The sequence below is a fragment of the Vitis riparia genome, chromosome 5 (genome assembly GCF_004353265.1).
Source record: "Vitis riparia cultivar Riparia Gloire de Montpellier isolate 1030 chromosome 5, EGFV_Vit.rip_1.0, whole genome shotgun sequence".
Classification (NCBI taxonomy): domain Eukaryota; kingdom Viridiplantae; phylum Streptophyta; class Magnoliopsida; order Vitales; family Vitaceae; genus Vitis; species Vitis riparia.
In genome coordinates, this window is record NC_048435.1 from 11,504,980 (window position 1) to 11,528,263 (window position 23,284).

The window sequence follows — 23,284 nt, forward strand, 5'->3', positions numbered from 1 at the left end:
TATGAAGGGAGTGGAAGCATTTGACGATAAGATCTGCTTAGTTCCTATTAAGATTCACAAGAAACGGATTCAAAACCCTAAATAGCAACCCGAAAACTAATAGAAAAAAAAAATCCTTCAATAATCTGAAACTGGAAATGGAAAAATCCTAAATCTCGTATCTCTTTCCCGAATTAGAAACGGACTACAACGCCAAATCAAGGCATCATTCAACCAAAAAATCAACAAAAAATCTTATCGGTTTGTAGATACGTGAAGATAATAGTTGTGATTCTTGATTTCTTGTGAATATGGGATAAACAAGGATGAATCGAATTGATTATTTGATGGATTTCTCCATTGAGTGGGAGGAAAAACCCTAGCGTCGATAGGAACGAGAACTGAGAGAAGAAGACCTAAAATGAGGAGAGGAAGCTAATATTTATAAGTAGGGGGTAAAGTTGTAATTTCATATTCGGTGCGGGGCCGGGCGGGTCAAATTATAACTACACCTGACCCCGCCCCGAACCCAATTCGGGTTTTTAAAAAAAGCCTGAACCCGACCCATCCCCGATTGCCATGTTCCTATACCCGTCCCAATAGTGGCGGGTGACCCGGGAAACCCGCGAAATTTACCATTCCTAGCCCCAATTCCCTCAACTTAGTCAGTAGAGACCTATGCAGGGCTTAGAGGGGTGTTACCTCTTAGAGGTACCTTCCCAATAAATAACTTGATTTCCGAACCTAAATTCGGGTTTTTTTTTTAAAGACACGCTTTTCCAAAAATTATGGAGTTATTTTTTAGGGTTTTCTTTCTTGTTTTATTTTCCATTTTAAAATAAAAATAAAATAAGTGGTGACTCTAACTTTTCCAAAAACAAAATTTTCACCAATAAAAGCGAGTCTCACCGATCGAGTGGGGGCGCATATGAGAAATGCGGGTCCACAATTTTGCATGTCATTATTTTGGACAAATACTCCTGATTTATATTTATACTTTGTTATATTTTGGATTGACTAATTTTTTATTAACATAAGTTCTATAGTATTTTACCTATTTTAGACAAAATAGTATTGCTACTATTTTGGAAAGGTGTCAATTTAATGAACATTTGGTTTACTTGTTTTGATTGATATTGGATTGAAATATCAAAATATTGATTATAATATGTATAGGTGATAAAGTTTAAACATTTGGTTGTATATAGGGTAATACTAATTAAGAGATAGATTTTAATTTTTTTTTTTAAAGTTGTCTCTTTAAGAGACACTTTCAGTATAAATTTGATTTATTTAACATGTATGATTGATCAAAATATGGTAGATAGCATCTCTTGTAGAACTATAAAGGTGTTTCTTTAAGAGATACCTTTAACATAAATTCAAATTTGTGGAATTGTGGAAGATGTCTCTTTAAGAGACACCTTTAGTATACATTCAAATTTGTGGAATTATGGAAGGTGTTGTTTCTTGAAGAGACACCTTTAGTATAAATTCAAAAAATTTCACTTTATATGAAAATTGTGGAAGTCTCTTTAAGAGATACATTTAATATAAATACAATTTTATAGAATTGTGGAAAGTGTCTCTTTAAAAGACACATTTAATATAATATAAAAAAATTTCACTATGTGGTTGGAAGGTGTATATATGCAATTTTATGAAATTGTATAAGGTGTCTATTAAAGATAAACATTTAGTATAAATTTGATCTTTGTAGAATTGTAAAAGGTGTCTCTTAAAGAGATTTAGACTCTCTTAGGTTGACATTTTTTTTTTTTATATATATAAATTTCTTATTTCGGTCAATTTTTTTTAATCCCTCAACCAATGCAAAATTATCTTGTCCAATTTGGTTAAATTAGTTCATTAAATTTATCAACCTTTTTAAATACTCTCAACCACTAATATTTGGTTGGTTGAATATACCTCAATTAAATCAGCCTTTCAAAAATAAAATCTACTAAATGATAATATTCATATTGAATTAATTAATTTTTTTTATAAATTTCTATATTCATATAATATATTTAATCTTGATTTAATTTCAGTTCAATTCTATTTTATGTTTTGTCATTATATAAGTTTCAATCCAATTATAAAAATTAAATTGATTCATCACCATATTAAATTCGATTTTATTTTAACAATTCGACATAATGCAAATTTCATCAATTTTTCTCATCAAAATTATCCAATAATTATCCAATAATAATTAAATTAATTTTCACAATATTGAAAATTTCAAAATCTAATCTTAATAATCCAATAGCTAAGCTTTTCTTCAAATGATTCTCACTCTTTAAATCTCACATGGCAAAATTTCAAATTATAATAAGTCTACACGCTTTTTAAAAAAAATTCCCAATTATATATGGAGGAGTAGATTTTCACCCTTCTTTTTTACCATTTGACTGATAATTTTAGTGGAACTTTTTGATTCTTAAATTTTACCTGGAATTGAAAACCGGAGTGTTACAATATTGCTTATTGTGGCAGCAGTAGCAACGACCTCTCAGTGGCCAGCTCGGCCGGCTGGTCTGACACCATGGTTTCAAGTTGGATTCCTATTCTCAAATTTGTAAAATACCGATGAGTGCATTGGAACTACAAAGCTTATGGCTACGCTATGATCAGATTCACGTACCAAACCCCGGCAACTGAAATAAAAGTTAGAAAGCCACTAGCTGGACGAAACTCAGAAGTTAGTGCCGATTCATTTCTTGAGCTGTCTTGCAGATTCACGTGCACCATGCAACTTAGTTTTCTTGTACTTTTGTTGAAGGGAGCTGCACCCTAATCCACCACCTGCAGGGCTTGCTCTATTTATGGGAATCTGTTCTTGAACTTCAACAGTATGAGCATTAATCCTTCAGCTGCAAACATGAAGGAATTCCATTATATGGTTCTTGTTGTGATCTTAATGTTATCCTTATTGATTTTGAAGGTGGATAGCTCCAGGCCCATTAAAAGTCTTGGTTTCAGGGATACAAAAGTGGATTGCAAGCCTGGAGAGAGTGGCAGCAGCACTGTTGGTGGAGTAGGGACTAGGGGCAATCCCAAAGGAAGAGTTGGGTCCGTAGGAAAAGGTGAAAATAATGGTGGTTATAAGGGTGTTGGAGGTGGTGGATCCGGGGGAGGAGTATACGGTGGTGTGCCCAGTACTGGTGGTGCAGAAGGTGGTGAAAAAGGAGGAAAAGGTGGCAATTATGGTGGTCAAGAAGGTGGCGAAAGTGGTGGTGGTACTGGTAGGTTAGGTGGGACACCTGGTCAGGTACCTAGTTTTGGTGGTAATGGGGAAAACAGGAACTGTACTGATGGAGGTGGGGGTGGGGGAAAGAGGAGTGGGGATGTTCCCGTTGGTGATCAAGGCAGTGGAGGTGGAGGAAACAATGACGGATCCTCTGGAGTTGGTGGCAGTGATGATGGTGATGATAACGGAAATGATGGAGGAAATGAGAGTAGTGGTGGAGGGGAAGAAGCTGGTGGGGTTGGGATGGGAGGGAATTCTGGAGGTGGCGGCGGCGGTGGTGGGGGAGGAGGAGGGTTGGTGGGTTTGGTGGAGGATTTGGAGCTGGAGGTGGCGGAGGATATGGTGGAAGTGGCGGTGGAGGTGGAGGTGGAGGTGGGGGAGGCGGTGGTTTTGGATTTGGGGGTGGCTTTGGCAGTGGAGGTGGTCATGGGCGCTGATGACAGAAGAAAACCCCTAAATCCCATCCTCTTCTGTTAACCGGTCTACTGGTAATTATGTTGTTTGAAGTCCTTTCTCATATTTCCTTTTTTGTGCTTGTTACATTTTTCGCATGATGAAATAACCCTTGGAATTTTCCAAGGCTGAAGTTTAGCATTGGTCCATGTACCCACCATAAGATTATCAATCAGAGTGGTGTGCTTCTCCTAGATGACATTTTCCTTTTGCAAACAGACTCTTAACAAAGATGGGAGCTAGTTTTATGCGAATGCCTGGCTATGCTTAATTGATAAATACTGTTTTCTAGCCATTCGTGCCACTCGCTCTCGAAATTGATTTTTCAATAAAATACAGGGCCTGCTGCTGTTAAAAGTATATCTCACTCTTTCCGTACTGTTCTTATTTTTCATATCTTCACGAGATTGAAATTTTGGTAAGTATTGAATCAATATCTTATATTTTTTTCTTAAAATAAGATTTTGGTTCTCGGAAAAAAGAAAAAAGAAAAATAAGGAAAAAATTTAAGTTAATAAATTATTCTTAGATATTATTTTAAGTATTTCTTTATTTATTTAACTTTTTTTATATAAAAATTAAATAGTTTTAAAATAATTAAATTTCTTAATAGTTTTTAATAATATACAAATAATTTTTTTTAGCATTTTTCTTATTTTCCCGAACCTAAAATTACAACACTCCACCGTTATCTATAGGATATAAATATTTGAAAGGGTGGAGGGAATTTCCTAACGTGTAATTTATTTAAAAAGTAGTATATAATTTGCATTAAATATCAAGTGGGGTAAAAGCAAAAACAGCGTTGGATGAGGCAGGCCATGCAGGTGGCATCCATGCAAAATGGGAATGCAATGTTCATTTGCAGCCTTATCTTCTGCCTGCAACTTCCCTCCCCACCTCATGGAATATATTACTTCTCTAAACTTTCTAAAACTAGCTTCTCAGTGAAGACATATAGATGATTATGAGGTTGTGTCCTCTCCGAGATTTATAAGTTTGTGGAAAAAACTTTACGATAAAACATATCTCACAAGCCAAAAATGGGGCATGCATGCATAAAGGTGAGTCCATTGTGGATTCTCATGAAAAATCCTCTTTTGCTTGTACTATGATGAGGCCACAGAATGGTTCAACTGAAAATAAATGGAGGTCTTCTTCTCAAAGGGAGCCATTCCTGTAACTTCTAAGAAACCTAGAACCCCAGGGTAAGCTCAAAAGAGAGATTTGAGATTAAAAAAAACTACTTTGGCTGTTTTTTTTTTCTTTAGAGTGGGTACTTCTCTTAATGACATGTATTCCTTCAAAACATAAATGTGATCCAAAAGGCAAATCAGAAAGTCAGTTGGACACTTATATCGTGAAGTGAAATTGTTGTGTGAGTCACATACATTAATCCTCTGTCTTACGTTATAATTTGAACAATAATTTCGACTGAACTATTTAGAGAAAGGAGCATCATCACTAGTGAAAAATGAAGAGTTGAGCACAAATATTTTTTGCAACGAAAAGAGAAAACTTGACCAGATAGAACAGAAAGAAAACAGCTTAGGAACAAGTTTTCATAGAGAGCTACAACCACCTTTGAGGCTTTGACACAACCAAAAAAACAAGGGAAAAACATACCACTAATTAATTAGTGACTAACCTTAAACACAACAACAAACACCTAAACATCTTGCATTGCACCAATTCAAGGGCATGGTAGGATGCCACCGCCAGCTCCACCACCCACTCCGCCACCAGCGGCGCCACCAACACCCCCAACACCACCAACTCCGCCACCGGCACCAGCACCACCACCTAATCCACCTGCACCGCCCAAACCACCTAAGCCACCTGCACCGCCCAACCCGCCTACGCCACCAGCACCGCCCAGCCCACCGACCCCACCAGCACCGCCCAACCCACCCACTCCACCTAGCCCACCAAGGCCTCCTGCACCACCAAGTCCACCAACTCCTCCCACGCCACCGACCGGTAGCACCCCGGCGACTCCAGCATAGCCACCGACACCAGCAAAGCCGCCAACCCCACCGTACGTGATAAAATTCTTTTTGTCTCCAACGGCAGCCCCTTTGGGTGTGCCATCCTTTGGTACATGAGCATCCAACACTGCTTGGTCGTTTGGTACCTTACGAGCAGTTGCATGCACCACTGCCAAAGCAAGTATCAACATGACGCACCAACTTGCCATCTCTCTCTCTCTCTCTCTCACGCACACACACACTCTCTACTATGGTTTTGACTGAAGTGCACTAAGATAAGGTCCCTTTTATGGAAGATAAGAACGGTGGGTGTAGGTGACAGTTGCGAGTATTAAAGGGCTTCCATAAATTGGCAATGTCTTTTGCTTTCGCAATTTCGAGAAGTGAGAAATTCTTTCAATTTTGGTCAGAGTTAGGTGGGATCAAAATGGAAAGAAAATGAAAATGGAGAAGTAATTAATTTCACGTGATTCGAGGGCTTGCATGAAGGGTCATGCGACTTGTCGATTCCTCTTAAGTGACTTGTGTGCATGTCTTGCGCGGTCCCAACGCCAATGCCATGTGTTAGTGGGGTCGAGTTTCAGTGTGGCACAAGCCCGGTGTTGCTCCCATCAAAGTTCTTGAATTTATTCCCCAAATTTTTCATTTCAAGGACTATATAAATGGTTGCTTTTTTTTTTAGTACTATTAATAAAAAGTGAGAATTTTCAGTAAAAATATTTAGCAATGTTAGTAACTTTTCTACTAAATGCTTCCATACAAATTCTAATAAAAATTTTAAAATTACACAGGAAACAATTTTTTTTTTTCTTCCTAGGAGGAAAGCCTAGTGATATAGCCATCCATTTTTTGCGCGATTGTGTGAAGCCATATAACATGCTTAACATATCAGCTGCAAAATGCTTTCTTTCATGGCCTCACAACTCCATGTCTCTCTCTCAAGTACGTAAGAGAGCCTCACTCATACCAGTGGATTAAAATCCTCTTGGCTTCGGTTAACTAGAATCGTCATAAAGATGGAGGAAAAAGGACCTGAAAAATGATAGAGGGTTATTGATGAACTCCTGTCCTATAAATTGTAGTTTGCATCCTCGGATTTATCAACAGTCCAAGAACCGATGAAAGCTGACTTCTATTCAGCTTTTATGGTGAAGAAAGTAATGGTTACGCTTGGGATTAACAACGTAGCTTCCTTGTACGTGGTCCGAAGAATGAGAGAAATAATCACCTGTCATGGTGAATGGAGGAATGAATTTTGGCCATTAATTATTAGCCTCCACAATTCCAAGAAAATGAAAAAGAAAGTGTCCAATTAATTCATGACTAGTAAATATTGCCTTGATAATCATCAACAATCTGCATTAGTTTAAAATTTTTCGCCTTCTATGTGATTCTTAGTTGAAAGATGTAAACCACCCACCTTCTTCTAAGCTCCTATTCAGAGGTGACTCAGACTTATTTCAATGTATGAAGAACTTCACGAATTTATCTGAAGCTTTGGATAGTTTAGTGGGCGGGGTCGGTGGGATTGTTGATGTTCTTAAACAAACAACGCAAGTGGCATAGGGTCGGAGTGTGACCCATCATATTGATTGCAACCATGCATGGAACACCTCCCAATGGCCTTATCTCAACCTATGGCCCTGGCGATTATAAGCCCAAGCCAGCTAGCTGTTCTGCTTAATTTCCACTTAATGGTTCATGATTGGTAACCTATCTCTTCTCTTCTTTCTTTCTTTCTTTCTTTCTTTCTTTCATTCTTCCTTTCTTTTTCCTTTCATAAAACAAAAATAATAATTAAATACAGTTATAACATAATTTTTTAAAAGAAAAATAGTTAAATTAGTTAATAAAACTTTTTAAAACTCCAACTTTAAATCTTTGAAATAGTGAACTCTTCCTGAAAGAAAAACTAATCTATTTTAGGTGACGAGCTAATCCAACTTTGGTAAATCCCAAAAAGGGGTAAATTAGGTTTTTATTAATCAATTTTTTAAAACCTTGATTAATTTTAACAAGTGTTGAGAATGCAATGCAAGAATCATTACAAATAACTAGTGAAGAGAGTAGCAAAAAGATTGCAAATAGTATTTATATTGGTTTAGTGATCCCCACTCCCTCAAGGTTCAATCCAAGTTAGAAGACAATCCACGCTATCTCCAACAACTTTTCCAATCAAAGCTCTTTCTTTTCTAGGTACTTTTGGATTTTTTAGGTTACAATAAATCTTTACAATATACCAAGGATTATCCCTTAACTTCTTTCTCACTTTTCTCACACGAACAAATTGATACAATGATGAATGATTCACACTGAGGTAATTTTATTAGAGTTTTCAAGATCACATGTACTTAGGATCACCCAATATTAAGGTACATTATCTCAAACTTACAAGGTATCATGGTGTCTATCTTGAACATACATGCTAACATTTGTCTTAATCAATAATGACTCAGTCTATAAAGAATATATGACAATCTCAATATCTTACTTGTAGGTCAAAGTCACTGAAAACTTTAGCATTAGATCAGTGTTCTCACAATGTTAAAAACATATACAATACAGTAGCTTAGTGAAATTGTGATTGCTCGATAGTCAATGTAATCACCATAAGTCTTGTCTAATATATAATCATATATACTAATACACTCACTATATAGAAATATCATCTCGATGACCATGATAAATTAATCATCCCTCCAATTATGATGTAAGGTGCTACAACTTCAAATTGATTATTTAAATCCATGAACCAGCTAAGAACTACTTATCTACTTGTAAAAAACTTATGACTTGGATATTTCATACAATTCCTAATGTACTTAAGTTATGTACAATGCTATAATGCAAGTGATGAAGGCATGAATGTTCAACATAGATAATGTATAAATGGGATAGTGAACAGAGAACCAAAATCATGTATGTTATAAATAATAATAAAATTCATTTATTATTACATCATGCCATATTTTTAATGGTTTTATATTAATAGCTTCATCAATCAATGTTTAAAGATTAGGTTTTAATGTTAAATCGTAGTTGATTATTCAAAGAAGGTTTTAACAAAGTGGATTTACCAAAAAGAAAAAAAAAATCAAATTTAAAACCATAAAATCTGTTTTAATTAGTGAATGGGAACCAAAATCATATATATATTATAAATAATAATGAAATTTATTTATTATTACATTATGTCATATTTTTAAGTTTCTATCTTAACAATTTCATCAATCAATATTTAAAAACTAGGTTTTTATATTAAACAATAATGTGAATTTACAAAAAAAAAAATAAAAAAAATAAAAAGTCAATCTTAAAACCGCAAAAATCAAATTTTAAAATAACTAGGGTACCAACATTTAAACCGTGTGCAATGAGCATTTAAATGTCCCTAAATAGAACATTTAAACGTCCATAGGATGTCTGAACTTCCCCATTATGGTGTTTGAACGTTTCCTCCTATTTTTCTCTTTACTTTTCATCCTTTTCCAATATTCCCTCTCAATTACCATTCCTTTTTTTTTTTTTTTTTTAGCCATTAAACTTGTCATTATACTACCAGCACATATGTACCTCAAATGAATTCAATCTCAATAACTTGAAGTCTACTACTATCATTAAGACCTCCGAGACATAAGATATGTCAAATTTAGTGCATTAATAGAACAAAATTGCAACATAATCTAATACACTAACAAGCTTGTTTTGAGAAATGTTTTAAATTCATGTATCTACTAAGCCATCCTGACTTGATAGAACAAAAAAACCAAGTTGGGATCACCTAGATGAAAGTGGCCCATAATGTGGATTGTATATGTTTTGTAAGAGCCCGAGCTCATTTTGGTGACAAAATTCCATATAAGCCAGGGTTGTTTCAAACTCCTTTCAAAAACCCGACTGCTCCATACTCCCTATGCCCCTTTAATCAGCCAACATTATAAAGTTCAATAAAGTCAAAACTCTAGCTTTTTATTGTTTGTAGGGTTGCTAAGCAAGTAAGCATGCTTTGTGTCTTTTTCTTCGAAACCATCATATTTATACTTGATTTTGTATGGTCACAATAAGTAGATTGTCATCCCTCAAATAGTATGGTAAGTGTCCAAGTCTGTTGTCATCAAGAGCTTAAAGCCGAGTCTCATATTCTACATACTTTCCATTAGGATCTTTCATGGTTTGAGAAAATATTTTGGCTCACTGCAGAGTTCTCTCCTTTGGTACTAGTTAAATTAATGAAAATTCTTGTGTTATACACACAAATGTGCATTTCTATAACAAGGAAATTACATTGCACAAAACCGATTGATAATCAATTTTCCCATTGAAAAAAAGAGCTTTTTTCTTCCTTACATTTTTCTTTAGATTTTATACTTAAAAATTCATTCATATATAAATATAGATAATTAGCAAGATAAGAATTTGTAAGAACAAAACAAAAGGTAGAGCAAATATGCAGTGGTAGGGATATATCAGAAAGTCTACTTTTATTCTTATGCCTATAAAAGTCATTCTAAAATTTAGATTTTTAAGTCCATATTTGTTAAATATTATATTTAAAGAAAATAGAAAAAAGATTAGAAATCTTATTTTCAAAATGAGTAAGACGAATTATTAATTATCTCTTCCTCTTCTCTTGTCTCTAATTTCCTTAATTTATAGGTTTTGCAAACTTCTCCTGTCATGTCCTGAGATCCATTTCAAGGGTATGATAGTTATTTCATATCTTAAGTTGGAAGACTTAAAATGCGAATGACTTAACAATCATCTTGTTTATGAATTAATTAACAGTATACTAAAACATATTATAATCCTTACAACTCAACTGAAAAAAATAACACATACATCAATGTGTTATCCTCCCAACAACTTCAAACTTAAAGAATTTAAATGGTAACCGAATTCTAACATTTAAACAATGTCCAAAATTTAAAAGTCTAAATCAAAATCCAAACAATGACAAAATTCTCAATCTAATAATGACTTTTCACCCAAATTAAGAGTACTTGAAAAATTTTTCATGGTATTTTGATAATCTCATTGTAGGCCGAAGCTCAATACTTTAATAAATTTTTTATAAAATATCACGAAATTTTCATCAATGCTTACACCGTTTAAATACATTTTTTCAATACTTACAAAAAATGTATTACTAATGAAATGTGTCACTTGTGTAGCTTATTGTTTTATATTAGAATTCAATTATTTTATACTAAGTATATCTCACTATTTTGTATCTTCGTTCCATCCCATTAGAATTTGGTCTCATTTGTTTATTCCGAAATTTATTTTTTTTATTTTTATATTTTGATCTTATTTGCTTATACCATAGTTTTATGCATTTATAACAAAACTCAGATTTCACAATAGATTTGACATTGGGTATGTACTGATAGTATTTTAAAGAAATTTAATTCTTTTAAAAAAAGTCATGAGGACTTTATTGGACTTTGAACGAACAACATCTAAACAGTTGATAATTAGTTATTACAAATAATATTAAAATTGATTATTGAACTCGATGTGGCCTTTCGAACAAAGTAGATATGTTTTAAAGTCTTGACGGTTTATTTGAACTCTTGATGAACAACATCTATATAATTGGGAGAGAGAGTTGTTACAAATGATATCAAAATCTATCTATGACCTTGATGTGAACCTTTGTTTGTTTAGCCTCGTTAGAATTGTCTCTCTGCTTGACTTTGCAATCGGGTATAACACAACATTGTAAAACATTTTAAAACCATGAAGTATATCATTACATATACCATAAATTATCATATTTTCGATACAATTTTTTCTATTTCTTCCGGTGAAGCAGATCATACATTTGTAAATGCTGACGGTTCCCGCCTTCAAATGATAGGCCTATTAATGATGAAACTAGATCTTTCCGTAAGTTACTCTGGCTAATCTTATCTTTTCTTTTTCATTTTCCATTTTCCATGTGGGTTTTGAGGATGAACACATAGAGCATTGGATTTTGTAGCAGAAACATTCTTGTTAGCTCCCTCTAACGCTCTGAATTTTCTTTCTAACTCCCTATTTCGGATGCATTGTTTCTGTTGAATAATCATTTTCCTTTGTTTTCTTTTTGGAAATAATGGAAAAGGGCACATATAAGTTTTGTTTACTTATTTGGAGGGGAAAGTTGAAGTGAGCTACAACAGCCCTCAACAAGTCACTAGCCAAGATGCAAGCACCGACTAAAATGGTGTAGATATCAATTATAAAGCCGATGATTCAATGGGTTGATTTGTATGGTTTTTGATAATTAGTGCCTACAAAAAGTTGCTTCCCTCTGACAACTACAAAATGACTCCAAGGATTGGATTTAGACTGTAGAACCCTAACCCTGGTTACCAACCTCACTTCCCTTTCCAATTTGATGCTTGTTCATTGCTTCCAACACCCACCTTTACATTCACAGGCCCCCTTTAAAACTCAACCATCTTGATGACTGAGTGAAATGAACACATTATTTATATGCTCTTTTAGATAACTATTAATCCATAGTTTGTTTATAACCAATAATCCCCTTCATCAATGATCACATGATCCTTGTTAAAATGGTTTCCATGAGGCAAAGCAGAGCCACATGACATCTATGCTCTTAATCTTCATACTCATAGCTAGATCCCATTCATCATCTCTTGCCATCTTTTCTTCTTCAGTTTGAACATAAGTGATCCACCACCCCACAATTTCAAGGAGCCTTTTACTGTTGTAGAGTCCTGAGCACACTCGCATCCTTCAAATCTCCCCTCTTTTGCTTTTTCTGCCTCTTCTGCCTATCAGAGCTGGGTATCTCTCTTTCTTACAACCAGCCAGAAAAATCTCCATTTTTCTTCTACCCTAACTCCTTCCATCCTTCAAAAGTTAATCCTGATTTGCCAGAAAAAAAGAGTGATGGTTGTTGATCTCTAAGCCAAACCATAAAACCTATGTTCAAACCACCATCCATACAAACTTTAGTTATCATCATTGTCTCAGCATACTTTACTTTTCTTTTACTGAGAAGCTTTATTAGATGTTCTTACCTTTCATTAAGCTCGTAATTTTCCCTTTACTGACTTCTCCCCCCTGGTTCAGAGATGCTCAATTCATTAATGGTGCAATGTATGCACGAATTAACATCAGAAAATTTTCCAAAGCTTTCTTCGGATGCAACCCATCCTGTATGTGCCACCAAATGTCACTGAATAAAATTTCTAACTGAAATAGAATCATACCTAAGTTTACTATATCCATTTTCATAGACATTAGGCAGTGACCTCTGTATCTCTCTTAGCAGTTCCTCCTCCTGAGATACTTGTAGGAAAGCCTTCATTAAAAATTTTGAGTAGTTTTGGTTGTCTCTACCATAAGGTTGAGTTGTCATCATACACCAAGTGCCTCCAATTGAATACCACAAACTTAAGAGGTTCAGGAAAGCACATAGTTAGTAACTAGAGGAAGAAAAGGACAATAAAACTATACATTCAATATACATAGAGAATGATTGAGACTCTAGCTGTCCTATCCAGTAAATCTAATGAGTGGAGGAGGAGAGAAAGAAATTTCAGGATAACAAACTACATAATTGGGCTCTTCATGTGTTTGGGGCTATAGATTCAAACTCTCCTTTTTTAGGTTTCGATTAGCACTTAGAATCCCCAAGGATGGTTTGGCATTTTGAAAGACTCGTTATATATGAGAACTCTGTCTAAAATATGTTTTCCTTACATTCTCTATTCGATAAATCTTCACTTCATATCTGTTTGATCAAACCCTTGCAATTGTCTTTATACATGCTCTGTAATTCATTGGATGGACTCTGTTTTTTAACAAGAAGCATAATAAAGGTAGAATTTGAACTTAGTCTTAACTTTGATCGAAAATATTCATTTATATATATGCCAAAGTCACTACAAAACTTCCCATCTTTCTTGTAAAGAATCAGGGCAAATCCATCTGGTTTAGGGCAATATCACCCTTTAGGTCTAAAATAACCTTAACAATTTCCTCTTCACCAAAGGTCTCTCACCCCTTTCTCTTGACGTAACTGACCAAAAATGACACCATCTAGACCATGTATACCTCCATGCTCCCAAAATACAGATTCTGATAAAATCTTACCACTGAGTCACTGACACTATGATCTCTTCCTCATAAACCACACTTCATAAATTTGATATGGAATGGAAGTCTGCTCTCCTTCTAGCATTTTCCATTTGATGAGCTTTATATTTATTTCCTATTCTTCTAAACTGCTGTATATTCTTGCTTCTAACTAAAAAGATTTCAAATTATGATATTGGAGATGGCTGTTTGCATAGAAATGTTTTTCATGCACTTGTTCAGCTTACATAGATAACATGACATGCTTCTTCGTGCTTTATTGTAATCTTCTCTGCGCTATGCGCCTGATAAGAGTGAATGCACACTAAGAGAGTAGCCTGAAAGATAACCTTAAGTTAACCATCATATCTTTCCCACTGCCTATCAACCTTAATGGTAAAGGCTATTTCCTCTTATGTTATTATCCTTGTTTATGCATTTCTCCCCAATCCCCAGACCCTCCACCTCCAAACTCAAGAGAGTGCATATGGTTCATAGGATGGCATTTCCTTTCTCGGTGAGGCACTCCTACCTGACATTTACACTGCCCACATTATTTATTCAACCAAAAGTGTCAATCAACCATCTTGCATGGATGATAAATTACGTCAGTTTCCATGGTGGCATTCTTAGTGTAGCTAGATATAACTGAGTAACAACATTTGAAGCATATCATTTTCTTCTGATAAAAAAGAATGGCATTTAAAGCTCCAGAGGTTTAGCAATGTGAAAGAGACAGAGAGCTTTACTCACATTTCTTAGATTCTAATTAAAAACACAATCCAAAGCTGAGAAATAATTGATGTCTAGTATCTTGGACAGGGGGCCAAAAAAAGAGGAGAAAAAATGAACAGTAAAGGAAAACATGAAGTATTAGCAGAGAATGCCACTTTAAGTTGTTTGATCTCCACTTGGAAACCGGAAATAAATGTGTTTAAAATGAAATTTTGGAAAAGAGAGAAATTGAGCAGATATGAAGTAAAAGAACAAAGAATGGAAATTTTTTGTTGAGAATTCCAGGTGTGCTCCAAGATGTGGGATGTTCCCTAGAAGTGGTTAAGGAATCAAGGTAAGTTGAACAGTTCATTGTCATGATCCTGCCATGAAGTACAGAGTTCAAAAGGACATGAACACACAATGCCTGGACTTGGATTAGTGTCTATATGCATAACTTGTTTAACTAAACATGGCTGACCGAAGTCATAGATATGATTAAGTGATAAAAGGAAAATACTAGGCACCTGTGGTTACATTATTTTGGATCTGAACTCCATAAAAAGGGACTCAAAACTAGGTGGTCCTGAGCTCGTTAATTGGAATAGACTGATGGCTGCCCTTCATATTAGTTTCACACGGACTTCATCCAGTTCCTTCTCGAGCCACTTCATCCTATTCCAGTTCAATTGTCTTTTCATGTATTGGGACCCTTCCAATGGGGACCAAGGCCAGTAAGATCATCTGTATAAATTATTGACCTCATACCATTCTACCTCAAACTCTTGATATCTGTCAATTTCCTCTTCATAAATGAAACCAAAGTCACTTGAAGGTGTTCCATTTTCTTATCTATACCCAATGTTATGATATGGTCTCTTTGAAGGTCAATCCTTTGGGTTCTCCTCTTATTCACTGGCAGAGCCAGCAGCAGGGGCACATGCACCCCCCCGCCCCCTCAATTTCTTTTTCCCACAAAAAAATCTCATATATATAATAAGAGGTTTTCAAATAATAAAAAAATGAAATAGAAACTTTGTACTCCACAAAAGATAGATTTAATTTTGATTTTTTAAAATTTAATTTAATTTAATTTTTGTCCTTCATACAACATCTTAATTTATTTTTCCATCTTTCTATCATATGTAAAATTTTGATTTTGTTGTAACTTTTCTAATAATATTAAATTTTTGGTTACTCTGTATTTGACCTTTTATTAAATAATTGTTTTAAATTTTGTGTTCTCATCAATTTTTTTTATATTTTAATTTATTTATTTATTTAATTTTGAGATTTAATTAAATAATGATTAATTTCGAAATAAATTATGTAACTATATTAGATTATGTGCCATTTAATAATTCATATTAAGGGAATTTATATTTAAATTTTAAATCTTATTTTAATGATAGTGTCATTTTAATATATCATATAATAGAAAATTTTAAGTAAAAAATCTCGTTACTTTTAGTTGATTGTATTCTTAGTTATTTGAAAAAAAATTATTAAATTCCTTGACAATTTTTTTTTTTTTTGGCAGCAAAAATTACTAAAATTATTGGTTATTTTATTCTCATATTTCTTACTATTTTTTAGTCTTTTGAAAATTTCCTTTGAATTATTATTATTTTCCTTTTGTAAAATCTAAGAATTAATTTTTTTTTATCAATATATATATACATAGGGGGAGAGAGAGAGAGAGAGAGAGATAATCATTGTACATATTTCAACCTTGCCCCCTCTAATCAAAATCTTTGGCTCCGCCACTGCCCTTATTGATTGATGAAGTTGCATATAACTCTTGACTTATTGAAAGATTTGAAGAATTGAGGTATAACTTACCTCGAAAAACATTGCTTGTATTGCAACTCTCAGAAATACTGCATTAGCCCTCATGAATATCAAAGGGTCCTGCTCATGAGGGAAAAATAATCAGGAGCCCAAACAATATTCATAAGGCCCCTGGATTGATGAAACACACAGTTCTGGCCAGCAACAATCATTCTCATCTAGTTTGTAGTTAGATTTTATATACTTACCAAGTATGGGAGATAACTTGTTATATAGACACGGTTGACTCCCAAAGAAAGGGAGACCTTTTTACTGATTCTCTTTTGTGATATTCTGTTTTTATATCCAAGTACAACTTAAACCTAAAACTTGAGTGTTTGCCAACATAAGGTCCTCAGCTATGAATGAGAAGAGGCTATGCATATTGCCCTCTTAATTTATAAGGAAGGGAGGTCTATAATATGGATTAGGGTGTTATGACCAGGAATCTGACTGGTAAGCCCCTCCCCCTTATTCTGTTTAGACTCCCACAATGAAGAAAAGTACATGCTTTGTCTCCTGTTTCTATTTTGTGGAGCAATATGAGATAGTTGATGAATGGCCTATTTTATTAGAGCATCTCAAAATAGGGAACTTGGTATCTTGTGTGATTCAGAGCCTTATCTATAAGCTGTTTTGAGCTTCTACTCTTGGTTGGCTTCCTTCAACTTGATGCTTTTACTTGTGGGGTAGTTCCTTCCCCACTCAATTCTCTTGGTCGAAATGCTTGGAGAAGTACCAAAACATGGTACTTGTCAGTTTAAGGAAACTTACAAGAATTCTTAGTACTATAATAGCCCTTAAGGAGAGATAGATTCTCCTTCTTCTTGCAACAATATTATTGCAGTTCAATGTGTGCTGTTGGAGCTAGCCTTCTGCTTGTAAGGGTCGTTTTGAATCTTGATCAGGCCAAGGATCTCACAAAGTGATCAAATCTCATTAGCTCCAAGTACACTGGGTTCATCATGAGGCCTATGTCCAGTTGCATGATGTGTTGGTGGGTCAACTACGAACGAGTGGTTATATCTCTTTGAAAATTATCCATGGACTTGTGCATTTGATCATACAAATACTGAATCATTGCACAAAATAATTTTATTACCTGGCCCATATTGTAAGCTTTTTAGTCCTTTGCCCATAAAGTTCTGTCCTGGTTAAAGCAGCACAGCAGTCTAAGATCTCGGAAAGGGACACTGAGTTGAAATCAGGAATCAATTCTTTCCTATTGATTGTCAACTAGGGCATAAGAAAAGGTGAAACAAAGACACCAAACTCCATAATATAAGAACACATGCAGGGTTTCAGAGACCCAACTAAATATGGGTCCCATCCAAAGGAATTTAGAATTCTTATCTATGACTTAGCCTTTCAGTGTTCACCCACTGATTTGTTGAACTGTTTTGAACCTCTTCTCAGATTTTTGCTATCATAAATTGAACAGTTTGATGATGACAGTTATTTTCTTTTAAGGTGGCAAATCTAGTCCCAACCTGAAAACCCGTGTACACCACCTTGAATTTTCCAGGCTTGTCTGCCATGATATGAAGTGCTAATAGCATTAGGCCAATACTTAACCTGTTTTCTCTGGACTTTGGTTGGTTATGGTAATCTTTCATGTTTTTCCACGTCAATCTAAACCCATTAAGAAAACCGGACTTGCTTCCAGGTTTATCTATCTGTGGATTATTTTCTGTTTGTTTCCTGTGATTTGAAAACTTTAATATTGGGGGAGAGTAGGCGTTACTCTGCATGTAGTTCATAAATACTCCAAAAGCTAAAACTGCAACTGTTGGCCCTATTTGTTGTTTTGCATTTGCTTATATCAAATATCAACCCTTTCTTCTTTACATGAAAAAAAACAGAGATTTTGAAAACCGAAGAGACTGATAAGATGACAAACTTCCTTAGCTGCAAGATGTAGTTGCTCAATTGAACCCCATTTTGCCATTAGATGAAGATGAATAAAGTAGTGAGGATGCAGAAAAGCTTGTGTTATTGCTTTTTGGGTACAAGCTTTGTGTTGTTGGCGTTGATGATGACGTTGCAGGAGCTCCACTGGAGCTCTTATTGTCTTGAATATCTGTTGCTGGAAACCCCTTGAGGAGAACATCAACCTTTGCATAGTCCTCTCTCTCATGTTTGATCTCCTTGAGCATTGCTGCCACGTCTTTCATAGTAGGCCTTTCATCAGGGGATGAGTTTACGCATAGTAAGGCTATGCCTAATGCTTGCATCATTTCATCCACTTCAGATTCAGGTCGACATAGTAAACTTGGGTCAAGGGCTTCAACTCCTCCCTTCTTCTGTCTCACCCAGTCCACCACGTGGAGACCATCTGGTATTGTTGGGTCAATTGGTTGCTTCCCTGTCAAAACTTCCAATACAACAATTCCGTAGCTGTAAACATCGCTCTTCTCTGTGATCTTCATCATGTAACCATATTCTGAAAAAATATTAAAAATTAGCAGGAACATAGCTAGAATAATTTTTAATTTGTTAATCTGATAGCCCGGTTTATTTATGATCATGAAAATGTTAGAAGCCTGCAGAGATGGTTTGAATGTGGTCTATGGCATTAAAGGGAAAAAATACCTACCAGGAGCAATATATCCATAGGAGCCAGCAACCGTATTAGAGGATCTAGCAAAATCTGCATCATTGACGAGCTTAGCAAGGCCAAAATCAGCAATATAAGGCTCAAATTCAAGACCAATGAGAATGTTGTTGGCCTTGATGTCCCTGTGGACAATGGGCGGAACACAATCATGGTGTAAATAAGCAAGGCCTTGTGCCGCCCCCAACAAAATCTGGTACCGTAGTCCCCATTCCAGGGAATTTCCAGCCTTCTCATGTAGGAGACTACCCAAGCTTCCATTGGGCATGTAATCATACATGAGCAATCTTGTGTTTCGATTCCAACAACAGCCCAAGAACCTAACAATGTTCTTATGACGGATTGAGCCAAGAGTCTTAACCTCTGCAGAGAAGGAATCACGAACTCCAGATTTATCATTGTCGCCATTGGACGCTCCCATTGCTGTTGGCCAAAGCTTCTTTACTGCAATAACTTCACCATTGTCCATGTCAGCGCGATACACAACCCCGGAACAACCTTTTCCTATCATATTGGAATCCACCAGGCATCTCAATATTTGCTCCACAGAGAAATTTAACTTCTGGAATGGAGTGAATTGCCATGGCCATGAATCTCCTCCCAACTCTGAATCATCATCTCCTCTGATGGTTGTTCGTGCCCGAATCACTGCAATTGTTCCCATGATGACCAGTGCCACTGTCATTGTTATCAGCAATGCAATGGCTAGTTTGAGTTTCCGTGACTGCCTTACGTTATCTTTATTTCTTGTTAAACCAGTCACATCATTCAAGAAGCATGAGTCCCTGCCCCAAGAGCAAAGCCCTTGGTTTCCAGCTAGGTCTATGGCTGGTAACTGTCGGAAGAGCTTGTTGTCTGGAAGATAACCAGTGAAATTATTGTAAGAGATGTTTAGAGAAACAAGATTGTCAAGCTTGGCGAGCGGAATCAAATTCCCCTCAAGCTTGTTGTGCGAAAGATCCAGTATGGAAAGCTTGTTGAGTGCAGATATTTGAGTTGGGATTGGCCCAGTGAGCCCATTGCAACTGAGGTTGAGAGCAATCTCCAGGGCCTCAATCTGAGAAAGCTCCATGGGTATGCTGCCAAAGAGCTCATTGCTGCTGAGATCAAGCAATTGGAGACTTGAACAGAGGCCCAGTGAAGGAGGTATTGATCCGGATAAAGAATTTCCGCTTAGAATGAGCTTGTTTAATGAAACTAGACGACCAAAACTTGCTGGAATCTGGCCCGTTAATCGGTTCACTGAAACATCCAAGACTTGGAGACCAGATAGAGAGGACAGTGAATTAGGCAGGGCCCCTTCTAGAATATTGTTGCTGAGGTCTACCATCTGCAATTCTGTGCAACTTTCAATCTCATCTGGCACTGCCCCTGAAAGGCGATTTCTAGACAGATCAAGAAAATTTAAGTTCTTGAGTCCACCAATTTGTCTTGGGATCCCACCGGTAATCCGGTTGTTTCCAAGCCGCATCCGCACAAGAGAACTGCAATTACCAATTTCTGGAGGTATGGTACCCGAAATATCATTGGAAATCAAGAGCAGTTTTGTGAGGTTTTGAAGCTGAAACAAACCAGAAGGAATGGTACCAGTAAGCGAATTGTGAGACAAGTCCAGTACTTGGAGGTTTCTACAATTAGCCAAAGTAGAAGGAATGCTTCCTTCCAGCTGGTTGTCCCAAGCAAAGAAAACCCCAAGCTTTGACAACTTCCCAAGCTCTGGTGGGATCAAACCTGATATCTGATTTGTGTCGAGTTGTAACTGCATAAGATTCCTTGCATTTGAGAGAACTGAAGGTATTGAACCAGAGACATTGTTATTGCTGATCATGAACTCTTGAAGCTCTGAAAGGTCCCCAAGAGATGGTGGTATGGTTCCAGATAAAGAATTCAAAGAGAGATCAATCATTTGCAAGCTACTACAATTCCCAATCTCTTCTGGGATGACACCAACGAGAGTATTCTGCCATAGCAAGAGGGTTTGAAGCTTCTGAAGCTTACCAAGCTCTGGCGGAACTGAACCAGAGAGACTGTTTTCATAAAGGTATAAATTTACAAGCTCAGAACAGTTACCTATATCAGGAGGAATTTCACCAGACAGCATAGTAGTATATATGGACAATGTCTGAAGTCTGCTAAGCTTACCCAATGAGGCCGGTAAGGATCCTGAAACTTGGGTATCAGCCAGCCCCAGCACAGTCAGGTTGCTGCATTCTCCGAGCTCTGCAGGGATTTTCCCAGTAATTTCTTTGTTCCCTCCGGCACGTATAACTTCCAGATTAGACAACTTCCCTAAATCTGGTGGAATATTCCCTCCAAGACGATTATCAAAGAGGAGGAGATTCCTAAGATTAAGGCAGTTGCTAAGCTCAACTGGGATTTTCCCAGTGAGCTGATTGGAATTCAAAACCAAGTCCTCAAGCTTCTGAAGCTTACCTAGACTTGCTGGGATGGTACCAACAAGACTGTTGGAACTAAGGTCGATGATTCTAAGTGACGTGCAGCCACCGATCTCAGGAGGGATGGTTCCAGTAATATTGGCATCTGAAATGACGAGCTTCTGAAGAAATTGGAAGGAAGAGAGATTTGATGGTATAGGGAGCTCGAGATGGACAGACTGTATATTGATTTCGGTTACAAAACCTCGGGGAGAGCATACTATGGAAGTCCAGTTACAAGGGGTGGCGTCATTTATGTTCCAGTCTGGTAAAGATGAGGTGGCTGGTGAAGGGGTGCTATGCAGCCACGAGAAGAGAAGAAAGGCCTCATGGTTGTCAACGGCGAAGACGGGGGCTGTGAGAAGACCAAGGAAGAAGAAGGAAAGGAAGAGAGGTGGCGGAGTGACCAAGAATGATGAGAAGTTGTAGGGTTGCCTCGAGCTGGGCATCGACATTTGCCTCAATTTCCAAACCTTTCTTCTCGGGTTTGCATCATTGGGTTCTGCTTCCTCTCTCTCCCTTCTCTCTGTTCTCTCTTTGCTTGCTTTCAACTCAAAACTCAAAAACACACACTTCATAGTCTTCTATCACAGACAAACACACAAGAAAAGGAAATGAATGTGATAAAAGAAACGAAAAAACAAAGGAAGGAATACCTAGAGATGAGCAGCTGTTGCAGCACCACCACCTCCACATGGGATGCTCACTCTCAAATCTCAATGGAATAGAATAAGGCAAGGGCTGCTACATGGGGTCACGCGCAGGAGATGTGAGTCACCACCTGTCCATGCCTTCACACGCATCGTTTGCTTGATTTAGTTAATTATAGTTTTTCCCTTTTTCCCTTCCCTTTGCTCTCTTTGTAAACAAAGCGAGATAGTGACGGCAGTTGAGCTCCTACCTCCAACTCACTGCTTGCTCTCTTTTGTCTGCCTTTATTTGAAATCATGCCATCAAACACCTCTCATTTCTACTTTTTATTTCTCAGCTTCGAACTACCCTCCTCCACTCATTTATTAATATAAAAATAAAAAATTGAACGTTATTTTTTGTAAACATCTTATATTGCGTTATACAATAAGACACTTTGTGTTTATTGAAAATCCCAATCAAGTATAATGTGAACAAACCCATTTAAATTTGATGTGTTTAATCGAGCCCACCGGCACTGCATGCGGATTTCATCATATTATCAGAGATGGTGAGCAAGGTTTTGAGTCGCCCCGCTGACATCTCACAGCCCATAATACGAATTTCTTCATATTATCAAAACAGCTGCCACTTCCAAACGTAATTTAAAATCTCATTGGAGCTGAAAATTTTGCAACATCTCCTGACATTAGGTGTAGTGTGTTGAAGATGATGACGGATTAAGAATTCCGCAAGCTGGCGCCTTGCCAGGCCATGCCCAGAAGGCGTGGTTTATTAGTCATGGCAGGGTAGGTTATTTTATTTGTTAAAACTTTATGGTGGTGATTGGTGGCGCGTATGCATGCACGCATATGAAGCAGAGGTGGTGGTGCCATGCTCCCGTCTTCTTGAGCTAATGAATCATCCAGAGCATCCTTCGGGAGAAGAGCTTTGGTTTAGGTCGACATTGGATCCAATGGCATTTGGTTTTTTTCTATCCACCCTGAAATATGTGATTATTTTACTCTATTTGCTCTCAAGAATGAAAGACTTTTAGTTGGGAATCACTATTGTTTATTTGATATGCCACATGGACCAAAGTGTATATTATTATGACCTTTTTGTAAGTTATGGGGTCCATTTAGACTTATGGGTCAAATTGTATTGAAAGTTTCCTCCTTGTTCTTCTGGTCTCATGCTTAATAGCTCACTATGACCTAAATGATACAATAAAAACTTACTACTAATTTTCACTTAAATTAGTGTGTTTTATAGTGATTCAGGGAAATATTTT

At 36.4% G+C, this 23,284-nt stretch overlaps 3 protein-coding genes across 3 annotated transcripts; 1 reads left to right on the forward strand and 2 right to left on the reverse strand.

The window, feature by feature from the left end:
• The first annotated feature begins 2,863 nt into the window (after positions 1 to 2,863).
• Positions 2,864 to 3,709, forward strand: LOC117915164 (glycine-rich protein DOT1-like). Its single transcript, XM_034830735.1, has one exon. The coding sequence runs from the start codon at positions 2,864 to 2,866 to the stop codon at positions 3,707 to 3,709; it is 846 nt and encodes a 281-aa protein (XP_034686626.1).
• A 1,418-nt stretch (positions 3,710 to 5,127) lies between these two features.
• Positions 5,128 to 5,937, reverse strand: LOC117914911 (glycine-rich protein 23). The gene has a single exon (XM_034830430.1). It carries the CDS (start codon positions 5,880 to 5,882, stop codon positions 5,379 to 5,381), a length of 504 nt encoding a protein of 167 aa, XP_034686321.1. The 5' UTR covers positions 5,883 to 5,937; the 3' UTR covers positions 5,128 to 5,378.
• A 12,149-nt stretch (positions 5,938 to 18,086) lies between these two features.
• LOC117913908 (receptor-like protein kinase 2) lies at positions 18,087 to 22,188 on the reverse strand. Its single transcript, XM_034829024.1, has 2 exons — positions 18,908 to 22,188; positions 18,087 to 18,754 (listed from the first exon to the last, which is right to left on the reverse strand). The coding sequence occupies exons 1-2, from the start codon at positions 21,936 to 21,938 to the stop codon at positions 18,237 to 18,239; spliced, it is 3,549 nt and encodes a 1,182-aa protein (XP_034684915.1). The 5' UTR covers positions 21,939 to 22,188; the 3' UTR covers positions 18,087 to 18,236.
• Between the last annotated feature and the right edge of the window lie 1,096 nt (positions 22,189 to 23,284).